Source organism: Octopus bimaculoides, chromosome 10, assembly GCF_001194135.2.
Source record: "Octopus bimaculoides isolate UCB-OBI-ISO-001 chromosome 10, ASM119413v2, whole genome shotgun sequence".
In the NCBI taxonomy this organism is placed as follows: domain Eukaryota; kingdom Metazoa; phylum Mollusca; class Cephalopoda; order Octopoda; family Octopodidae; genus Octopus; species Octopus bimaculoides.
The window spans coordinates 94375850-94387933 of NC_068990.1; the positions used below are offsets into that span (position 1 = coordinate 94375850).

At 36.0% G+C, this 12084-nt stretch overlaps 1 protein-coding gene across 2 annotated transcripts in view; it reads left to right on the forward strand.

The window, feature by feature from the left end:
- Nucleotides 1-12084, forward strand: part of LOC106875101 (DNA-directed RNA polymerase I subunit RPA2) — a 39750-nt gene that overhangs the window by 27151 nt on the left and 515 nt on the right. For both annotated transcript variants that reach the window (XM_014923082.2, XM_052971390.1), the window contains 10 exons: nucleotides 309-485; nucleotides 1348-1431; nucleotides 2749-2797; nucleotides 3108-3192; nucleotides 3923-4064; nucleotides 5988-6046; nucleotides 6650-6747; nucleotides 8194-8319; nucleotides 9475-9602; nucleotides 11222-11386. In XM_014923082.2, the coding sequence (XP_014778568.1) occupies nucleotides 309-485; nucleotides 1348-1431; nucleotides 2749-2797; nucleotides 3108-3192; nucleotides 3923-4064; nucleotides 5988-6046; nucleotides 6650-6747; nucleotides 8194-8319; nucleotides 9475-9602; nucleotides 11222-11386 (1113 nt within the window). The remainder of the gene's footprint in view (nucleotides 1-308; nucleotides 486-1347; nucleotides 1432-2748; nucleotides 2798-3107; nucleotides 3193-3922; nucleotides 4065-5987; nucleotides 6047-6649; nucleotides 6748-8193; nucleotides 8320-9474; nucleotides 9603-11221; nucleotides 11387-12084) is intronic.

The following is a 12084-nucleotide window of genomic DNA, read 5'->3' on the forward strand; positions in this document are numbered from 1 at the left end:
AAGGATGAAAGGCAAATTCAACCTCAATGGGATTTGAATTAAGAATGTAAAGACAGATGAAATAACACTAAGCATTTTGCCTGGTGTGCTAACGATTCTGCCAACTTGCCGCCTTGACGATTCTACCAGCTCACTGCCTTAGATTAAGTTATAAATAAAAGTATGTAGATATTGGCTTTAAAAAATACTACATGCTATTATTCATAACTTTATCTTCTTTGAGTTGAACTATTAAAAACAAATTATTTCATGTTCTCTGAAAGTTTCTAAATTCTTATATATCTTTGTATATGTTATTTCCATTTCAGATGGGTAAACAAACAGTTGGGATGACACCATATGCACTCTCTTCTAGAGCAGACCAAAAGATATATCGTTTACAGACACCACAGAGTCCAATAGTCCGATGTGAGATTTACAATGATTATCAGATGGACAATTACCCTTTGGGGACAAATGTTATAGTTGCTGTCCTTTCATACACGGTAAACTTGTTATCAGTTCTATATTTTCTTTTATATTCTTAGTTTCTTTTGTATACAACTATCTCAACTGTATTTGAATTTATTGTCATGCTACAGTCCAATTTATGTTGGAAGTATCCATAATATTAAGTTCATACAACTCTTGGTTATAATCTACAACTTTATGCAGTGCTATATAATGCTTGCTATTCATATTAAACATGCATTTTTGCATAAAATGAATTCGCTGTGCTTCTAAATCACCAACATAAGAAGTCAGTGGTGTATTTCTTAGAAAGTTTATTATTTAATTTGGCCTCACAGCTTCATTACACACATGGTGTCCCCTTTGTCGACCCTTGTTAGCTTAAAGCCCCTGTGAGTGAGTATTGCCACCCAGGTTCAGTATCATGGGTATACATTGTAGTATTCTCTACTCTCTGGTTCTGAATTTGAAATTAACTGAGAACAGTCACATTTGCTGAACTCTTTCATATTTTTATGGTTGAACAATGCTGCCTTTGTTTCACTTAATTTGTAGAATAATGAAGAATTTAGTAAAAGAACTTTGTCATTACTAGTCTGGTGTTTGAAACATAAATTAAGATGAAATTCTGATGGAAGGTTTCAATTGAAATCACTTTAGAACAAGATGTTTGTATCATAGAATCATGGGCAGTCTTTGGTAGATTGGCATCAAAAGGTTTATCTTCTGCCAGCCATGGCTTGTTATTCATAAGTATTTGTAAATTACTGATTTGGTAAATGTTAAGGGTATGGATTGAAGTTGCTTCTCTTATATCAGCATTTCAACTAAATCTTAAATATTGGATACAATATGTTCATTGATAAATGTGTTCTTTTTTTTCTTTATTTCTTACAGGGTTATGATATGGAAGATGCCATGATTTTAAATAAAGGTTCAGTTGAACGAGGATTTTCTCATGGCTGTATTTACAGATCTATAGTAAGTAGAAATATGTAAATGTATATCTTTTATCTTTTTTTATTTGTTTTGGTATTTGGACTGTGGCCATGCTGTAGCACTGCCTTGAAGGGTTTTATTGAAATAAATCAACCCCAGTACATATTTTCAAGCTTAGTACTTATTCTGTTGTTGTTCTTGAGCAAAACTACTGAGTTATGGGGACATAAACAAACCAACACCTGTTATCAAGCAATGATGGGGTTCAAACACTAACACATACATATATAAATGACTTTCAGTTTCTATCTACCAAATCCACTTACAAAGCTTTCGTTAGCCTAGGGCTATATTAGTAGACACTTGTCCAAGGTGAAGCCCATCATATATGTTTATATATGTATGTGTTATTTGTGTGTCACCTTGTCTAGACATCATGTGATGGTTGTAAATGAGCATCACTGTTGTACAAGAGAGGTTGTTCATTTCCAATCTTCTGTAGAAACATACCTGGTCATGGAAAATATTACCTTGTTTGGAAATAGGTGACAGGAAGTGCATCCAGCTGTAAAAAAAAAAAAAATCTGCCTCAACAGTTAAATTCTGATGGCTACTGCTGTTGCTACTACTGCTACTGTAAGATTTCATGCTAAGACCATGAACTGGCAAACTACTTTGCTAATTAATTCAAGGTGTAACCCATTTCCTTTAGGTGATTTGATGGGTTGTTTTACCAACTTTCTGGAAATGAAGTCTGATCTATTTCGGACCAATTCTCTATGTTCTGATTTTGTTGCTGGCAATTTTGAAAGCTGAACTGTTTAATGTTATGATGAGGGTGGTGTTTCCCCTGAAAATCCTGTGTTATGTCTCCTCAATTTTATGTGCCACCAGTACTTGTAGAGAAGGCACTTTATAACTCATAGAGCAACTGGGCATTCAGAGAATGGAGAGAGAGAGAGAGAGAGAGGGGGTGGTGGTGGTTTTTAAGTGAGGTATTGGGTGGAGTTACAATATGATATGAGGAAAGGATTTATTGTTGTGAGGGGTTTGTAGTGGAGAGAGTAACAGAGCATGCAGAGGAGGAGGAGTTTGCAGAACACATTCTCAAAGTAACAATACCCAAGAAGGTGATTAGAAGAGAGCTTAGTGGCAGAAGAATCAGGGATCACTATCATTATCATTGTTTAACATTTGTTTTTTGTGCTGGATGGTTTGACAAGAGCCAATGAGCCAATGAGCCAAGCTCCAATGTCTACTTTGGTATGGTTTCTACAGCTGGATGCACTTTCTTGTGTAATGATCTCACATTTTTTTTTTCATATTTATTTATATTTATCTTTCTTTTTTCTTTTGAAGAATATTGATTTAAACAGCAGGGAAATGGAAAACTCAAATTTCATATTCAGTAAGTGAATGAATCTTACTTTATTTTTGTTGGTAATTTTCATCTTTATATTTATATAGAGAAGGTAAATTTATTAATTAGAAGTGTCCTAACAACAACATCATCATTCTCCATATTTTTCTCTGTTCTATAAGACAAAATATACAAGTGAACAAAGTTTTAAAGTGTTTCGGTAGAAAACACACTAATTAAACACTAAATAAAAAATGGTGTCCGCCAAATAAGAAAGATCCAAATTTATTAAATTCTTATTCTAAATTTTGATGTCTAAGGTTGATTTTTATGACATAATCTGCATTTTCTGTTGTAGGTAATGAGGATGAGATTCCAGGTTTGGATGCTGATGGTCTTCCACCTGTAGGAACACATCTGGAATATAGTTCTCCTTATTACAGGTACACATTTACCTATTCTGCTTTTTCAGCTTGTGTGTATGTATGTCAATGTGCAATAATATCGATATCCCATGGGCTCTTTGTCACTGCTTATGTGAAATGATTGATTTGATGCTTATATTCCTCATTGACCCTATGAGACACTTTAACCCTCATCTCATAGCATCGAACTGCCTCCCTCTCTGCTCTATCCTCATTTAGTCAAAGGGAACCTTAATCTTGCAGGCTGCGTGATGACCCCACTAGTGCTGGTGCCATGGAGAAAGCACCTTGTACATGCTGCAGAGAAGTTGGCTTTAGGAGGGGGATCCAGTCATAGAAATGATGCTATGGCAGACATTGGAGCATGATATAGTCTTGGGACTTATTGGATCCTGTCAAACCATCCAATCCATGGAACAGCATGGACTTTAAATGATGATGATGACAACAACGACAATTCTGCATTATTAAAGACTTTAGGAATAAAACCCCACTTACTTGAAAAACAGATAATGGTTGGTGACAGGATTTGCATCCAGTCACAAAATCTTACCTTAAATAAGATCCTATCCAACCCATGCTAGCATGGTAAACAGACATTGAACTAACAAATGAACTGACTCTATGATTCTTAACTTGAATATCCTGGCAAGTTCAACTTGGATTTTCATCTCTTTACAATAGAATACATAACTATAAAGTATTGTTTCTTGTGTTATAATTATTGTTTTTATTTTTTTACATTTAGTTACTTCAACCTGGAGACATCAGAACAACATACCGTTTATTACCAAGAAAAGGAAGAGGCATATGTTGACCAAGTAAAAATTTTGGGCAATGACACTGGCACAGGGGAATTAACCAATGTTATCATTGTATTAAGAGTACCAGTATGTATATGATCTAAAGTAATATATATATATATGTATATACAGCAATAAAGTTGTTGATAATGTTGCTGGGGTGATTTGAATTAATATGAGTGTAATGCAAAGATAGTGGTAGGTAGATCAAGTGTTATGTTCAGGAAGTTGACTTTTTATTGGGCTGTGTTCCACAGATTTGGAAACATGGGTTGCTGAAGAAGCTTTGAAGGTTCTTATAGAATCTGTCTTTGAGTTGAAGGTTGCAAGGCATAAGGATTCCTTTTGGATCAATAGCTCTCCCACACCCTGCAAGTGATTCAGTAGAGAAACCTCCTGCATAACATCAAAGCTTCCATTAAAACGAAGTTTATACTATGATGACAGCCTCCTTGCTATCAACAATTGGAAATGTCAACTCAGACAAATTCCCTAAGAATTTTCATAACTTCATAAACAAACCACGTTTCTAAATCTCTGTGGAACACAGCCTCTTGAAAGCCAACTTCCTGGATGTAACACTCGATCTATCTAAACTAAATAGATCATTACATCCTTGTTCACTCAAATCACCCATCCTCAACCACCTTAGCCGTAACATCTATTGAAGACGTTCCTACCTTTCAGCAAACATACAAATCTACAGAAGCTGCACCATGCAGCAAAGTTGAAACGGATAAAATTACTTTTATAGAACCCACACTACTAATATATAAAAACAAAAACTGAAAAAAATAAACATTACTTGGTTCAAATTTCCATACAACACACACATACACACAACCATGTTTCATGTTGGCGTAAATATATATATATATATATATATATATATATGCATTTGGAATGTTCCATTGGCTCCTTCCTCTTGAATCTCCTGGTACTGTCCATCCACGTTGTTAAATGTGGATGGACAGTGCCAGATTAGTTCACTTAGGTAAGAGAAGCTATCAACCACTTCTATAAAATCTTCTGAGCATTACAAAGAATTGATTTTATTGGTTCTCTGAGGTCTCACTATTCCTGTACATCTACTGTCAGTCTGTCTTTGACTCTCTTGTGCATCCAGAGGTTACACTCGACAAAACTTCTCTCTCCTCCTCCTCCTCCTTTTCTGCATGTTGATCACATTCGTTTCTTTGATGCCATCAGTATTCTGTCTTCTTTTCGACTTACTAAAACCTTAGTAAGTCTTTTACTCTGAGACCTTTTGATTCTAGGTTTCAGTCCCAAATTTGGAATTTCATCTCTAAATCTTCCACAGTCTCTGCTATAAGAACTGGTCATGAGCATTTAGGTGCTCCCACAGGCAAATGGTCTTAAACTCCACTGTTATGGTCTGGAGGACAATAATAAATAAGAGAGCTGAAACCTGACGGACACCAACTTGCACTCTGAATTCCTCACTGAACTCATTCTCAACCCTCACTTTGCTGACTGCATCTCCGTATATGACTTACACTGCTCTCATCATTCTTCAAATTATAGTTTTCTTAGTGACTGCCAGACTATAGATCATGGAGTTTTGTTGATGTTCAGTGCTGGGAAGTTCAGAGACATGTTTGAAATGGCATGGCACAATCAGAGCAAACCATGATATTATTGGTGGCATCGCTTTGTGATGAAGAAGTTCACTTCTCAACCTCACGGTTTTGGGATCGGTTCCACTAAGTGGCACCTTGGACATGTATTGGTAGGCAGAAACTGAAAGAAGCTCAACTTCTGTATATGTGTGTGTGTGAGAATATGTGTTTGTTTGTGTCTCCTTGACGTTACGTGATAGTTGTAAATGAGTGTTATTGTCATACAGGCTGTCATTTTCATTTCCAATCCTCTGCAAAAATATGTCTGGCCATGGGGAAATATTATGCTGCTTCAAAGAAGAATTAAATGTGTCGACAATAAACCTTTTTCTATGAAAAAAAACTTTTAAAAATTTTTTATTTTTCTTAGAGAAATCCAATTATTGGTGACAAATTTTCAAGTCGTCACGGACAGAAAGGCATCTGTAGGTAAGGAGTTCTTGTCCGTTTTTTGTTAAACCTCACTCATAATGTTTTTGCATTCACTAACCCACAAACCTTCAATTTTTTACAATTTCTTTATGCTCATGTTATTTTTATGACTGTCAACCTGCAATTATTTAAAAGAAACATTAACCACATCAGTTTCGCTGGCATCAGATGACCGGCAAAGGTCACAGGTACAGTCCCTTCCTCTAGACTAATGGAGTAAAAAAATGTATGTGCAATTATTTAAATTGACAAAAATTATTTCCCCTCATGCTAAATGTGAAAAATGAAGTTGTAAAATTTAACTCTTTTGATACCAAACCACCTGAGATTGTCCGTTTTTAATGTGATCTTCCATCGAAATTGTTTGTTAATTTATGTTCAAATGCCAGATTAATCAAGATAAGCTATATTATGAAATTGTCCATTATTTTCAAAATTAAAACAAAGGCAATGTATTTCAACACAAAAGGATTAAAAAGTATTTAACAGAATTTCTATTTTTTTTTTTTTTGCATGTCTCTAGTTTACATTTATCCACAAATGGTAGGATTTTAAGATGATAATTCCAAATCAACTAATAGTGTTTGATCTTGTTTCCAGTATACTTTGGCCTTCTGAGGACATGCCCTTCACTGAAAGTGGAATGACTCCAGATATTCTTTTCAATCCTCATGGTTTCCCATCTCGAATGACAATAGGTAACTCCCACTTTTCATTAAAACCTGTTATTTTTTCAAAATATATATAAAATCAGTTCTTCTTGCTTGGAGTGAGGTGGTGGGGAGTATGGTAACATTTTCTTGAGACGTGTAGTAGTTGTGTCTTTGAGCTGTTGAAAGAAACAAGATTGGTATGAATATATTTTCTGATGCCTTTCATAATTATTTCTAATTCTGGTACAAGGCCTGCAATTCTGAGAGGAGAGCAGTTGTCAATTACAAACACTCAGCACTTGATTGTTTTTTTTTATTTTATCAAACCCCGAAAATTGAAAAGCTAGATTAGCACAACCCTCTTGAGGGTAGGCCATCCACAACTATTTCTAACATAGGTGCAAGGCTTGAAATTTTAGTGAAAGAGGTTAGTTGATTAAATCAACACCAGTACTTAACTGGTACTTATTTTATCGACCCCAAAGTTGACATCAATGACATTTGATAAGCTCAGAACATATGGGGGTACATTCCAGAAGTTTTGAGACTTTTTTAGGAGAGGCAGTTACAACAGTCCTAGATTATTGTAATTTTAGTATATCATTACTATACATTTAATAAACTAAACTGCCAATTTTTGTTATTCTAGATTGAAGGAGATGGCTGTAACAGCACTTTGAACACTTTCTATTAAACACTGCATGTTACAGCTAGCTGACTGGCAGAATGCAGTCGGGATGTGAAGACAATTTGGAAGCTTACGATGCCATATAGTTTTGCGTTATTAAACTGGGCAAAACCCACCACACAAACTTATGAATTGCTCTATACTGCTTTCTGGATTAACATGTTATGAGGCAAGCAGATGTATTCTGTTGGCAGAAGCAGCCAAGCAAAGCATAGCCATCAGGAAGCTCATGCTGATCCCATTTTTGGACAAGTGTATCATTTACATCTTCTGGGTTCTCACTGGCCAGACAGTCAACTAAGAGTGAAGGTTTTGAGGGAGTTCAGGAAGAGATTTCATTGCAAACAGCCAGATCACCGATACCAGAACAGTGCACCAGTCCACAATTATCAACCTGTCTGAAACTGCTCCTAGTTTTATGATACAAACTTGCTGTTTTAACCATTTAGACCATCTGCATCTGGCCTAAATATTCTATTTGGTTTGTAGTCAAAATATCTAGATCCAGCCTCTCACACCTACCCTACAATGACGTTGTGAAAATAAACAATCACTTCATCAAAATCTCAAAGTTATAAGATAGTCCATGATTAATTCAAAACTGTGAATAAATAAGTGTTTCATTTGATGGAGTAATCTGGGTGCTGAAGGGTTAAAGTGATTTAAAACCTTCCAACAAAATTTCATATTAATTTATGTTCCAAAACCAATTTAATATAACAGTTATTTTATTTAATTCTTGATTTTATTTAAAACAGAAATCTGGTAATGAAAGAGTTAAATGTATTTCTTTTTCATTACAGGTATGATCTTAGAATTTATGGCAGGAAAATCTGGTGCTCTGCATGGCATGAGTCATGATTCTACTCCATTCTCATTCAATGATGACTATACGGCATCAGACCATTTTGGAAAACTACTCACTGCAGGTTAGTTTGGTTGGAGAAACACGAGTTGCTTTCATCTGTGTTGTTTTGTCTCTGCCATTAATGTGTCACTTCTCTATAGCCGCCAGTCTTGCAGTACGACCACCTCTTAACCATCCTGATTCCGGAGACTGTCCCTCATTATATGACATAAATTCTCTGTTTTAAAGCAATCTAAATTAAAACTTTTTATTAAAATTCCATATTTATGTTCCAAACACTAGCTTCATAATCACTGACATATTAACTACTTTCTAATATTCTTTATTTCTTTTACAGAATTAATTGAAACAAAGGCATTGATATATTTGAACAGAAATACTGTTATAAAAGGGTCAAATAATAATTCTATACCTTTATCCTTCATTATAAATATCCATTTCTTTCTGGTAATGTTCCAGGATGGCTTTGGCTGTAACAATTAAAACAACTTAAAGATCCTGCCATATCTTTGTATTCGTATGCATCCTAAATCATGGACAAAGCTTTGCTGAATGAGGAAAGAAGCTTGCTTGACACACATGAAATCCTGCTTTCAATCCCATTGCATGGCATTTTAGGCACATGTCATGTTTATGTCCTGGGGTCGACCCATTGCTCTGAATGAAACTGGTTAGATAGAAATTGTATCGAAGCCCATTCAGTGGATACAGCTGTGTTACACACTGTATCATGGTTATTCTGTTTGTGTAGATCTGGTTCAAATATTCTACCTGCTTTATATTCAAACTGGTCAGATCCAGGCTCTCACACCTACCCTACAATGTCATTCTAAAAATAAACAATCACATTATCAAAATCACAAAGCTATGAGATGGTGTATGATTAATTCAAACCAATGTGAATAAATAATTTGGCTGAATCTGAATGCAAAAGGGTTAAGAGTACACGTGTGTGTGTGGAATGCTCAACAACATGGAATGCTAATTCAATGAGCAGATGATTTGGTCAATTGTTGAAACCTGCAGAGATCTGTTTACTACGTTATCTTAAGCCACCTCAGCTGTGTGATTGAGACTATATATTAATATGAGTAATAAAACATAAGCTTCATCTCCAAATTACATAAATGCTTTCTCTCTTGTGTTTAACCAAGTGAATTTCTTTTACTATTTCGATGCTTCATTTGAGAATTTCTTTAATTTTTATTCATTACAGCTGGTTACAACTTCTATGGAACTGAACGACTCTACAGTGGGGTCACTGGTGAGGAGCTAGAGGCTGATATCTTCATAGGTATTGTCTACTACCAGAAATTGAGGCATATGGTTTCAGACAAATTCCAGGTGAGATTCACATATAGGTTCTATTTTGATTTCTTTTGTCTTTGTCTTTTATGATTTATCACTGTTATGGTTGCCTCTAATCTATAAAACTGAGGATGTGTGTGTGTGTAAACCCACAGAACTTCTGAGGTTCACAACTGATTTTCTCTATACTGGGAACATACATTACTTATGTTCCAGAGATAGTTTTAGACTCTTAAAATTTTTTCCATAATGAGTAAAGGGGCCCCTGGGGACAGAAAACTCCCTTTCTTGGGGTACACATGGTCCACACATTGCTTCTGTTCAAACTGGAAAAAGCAGCTACTGAGATGATATAAGTAGGTTGTATTAAATGGACAAACCGATGTAGACTTCAAACTGCATGGCCTAAGTGGCAGCAATAATAGCTTCTTCTTGTAATGCCATAGATAGCAATTTGCTGGAATAAAAACCGTTTGGAATGCACTAAGTTTATTATGAAAAATATGTTAAATCCTGAGCAACTATTCAACTATTTTCTTTTAGCTTCAGTATCAAAGTCTTTCTTCTAAGCTTAGATGAAACCCATACAAATATTCTTCAGCTGTTGATTACAAACTGAAATATCGCATGTCCATTAACCTACTAATTTATGGTGTCTAAGACCCAACCATGTATGTTAGAGACTGTGTCTTTAATATGACCTTACGTACCCTGGTGTTGCATGCAGAATTATTTTCATTTGGGAGCTGAGTTGTCCTCACAATGGTGTCATGCTGTTTACGTGAAGGAGTGCATGGTTGAGCCACAACTATTGATTCCAAACTGAAATATTGCATGACTGTGGGTTTTCAAGTGCTTCCTGGCAACCCCCCACCCCCTCGCTTACCACATCATTTCTTTCATGCAGATTTCTCTCATGTGGTGCTGTTGAGCGCACCCACAGGCTTAATTTTTCACATAGATGTAGTTCCTATGTCTGCTGATTGTTCAATGTGGTAGCAGCAGCTGCAAAGGAGAGTATATCCACTGAGAGCTTTTAGGTGCATTCAAAAATCACATATCCCCCCATCCACTTCTCTATGACATGGTTAGGGCCTGGAATATTCCAAACAGATGCATAACATGTCACTTACTCAAATTAGCCCTTCATTTAACCCACAAATGCTTTGTTGTCAATGCTGCACTTCTCCAGTATCACATGTTTCAACTTAACTGTACCATATATACAAACTGTGACATTTCAATCCCAAGCAACGCTGGGTATGTCTGCTAGTCTGTTAATATAGCAGTAATTAAGTATTTATTACATCTACTTCTTCACATGAGACCCTTTGAGTTCAAATCAGTGATGTGTTTGTATTCCCGAGGAACATCATATCATGCAGTTGTGCACTTTCCAAGTTTAGTGGAATAAGAAATCCTTTACTTGTAAAACAGACCAGTATAAGAAAAATGTAAAAATGAATGCACTCATGTGTATATCACTGTTATCAATGATTCAATAATTCTATCAAGTGAGGTGTGTAAATGTGTCTTCTGCTTTTCTGTCTCTCTTGCTAATAATTTGTTTTTAGTAGATTGCTGAAAAATTAAGCCATCATTGTGTGATATATCACCTAGTAGTAATAACGAGCTGTTTCTGGTTATGTTTCTAGGTGAGAACAACTGGTCGTGTGGATGTACAGACACATCAGCCTATAAAAGGTAGAAAACGTGGTGGTGGTGCTCGGTTTGGAGAAATGGAAAGAGATGCCCTCATTGCACATGGTTCTTCGTTTCTTTTGCAAGACCGTTTACTCAACTGTACTGACCGATGCCTGGTCAGTGTTGCTTTTCTTATTATTCAACAATTTTGACAAGTTCTTTTTAATATCTTTCTCAGGCCTCCATCAATCAAAGTTAACCATAGATCTATACATACCTATGTGCAGGCCACCTAAGCAGAGCTTTTTTTTTCTTTTCTTTTTTAAAATTTTGTTGAAGGAAGACTGTCAGGGGCTCATGCATGCTAGTCCCCTCTTACACACCATCGTCATTTAGTGACCATGTTCCTTGATGTCTTTTGTTGGATAGTTTGACAGGATCCAATGGCCCCCAAGGGCTACATCAGTACCTGCTTTGCCATGGTGTTTATGGCTGGGTACCCTTCCAAATGCCCCTCAATTTACAGTGTGTTTGTGTGACACCAGTATTTATGTGTTTGTTGCCATGCAGCACACAAGGTTAAGATCCCCTTCAACTGAGGGGGACTACAGAAGAGAGGGAGGCAGCTTTATACTTGGGGATGAAGGGTTAAATTATAGAAGGGGACCAGCAAAGAATGGGTTTCTTGTTGAGGCTACTCATATTATAGAAAAGAGAATGGAAATAGCCAGGGTAAAGCTGGATTATAGATAAAAATAGGGGTAATGAAATGTCAGGGTGAACTCTCAAGGGACACCAAACCATGTTGATTTCACTGATCTGGAAGGGCCTTTCCCTCCAGGTAGAACCCTTAAAAAGATAATCTCTCTTTTAT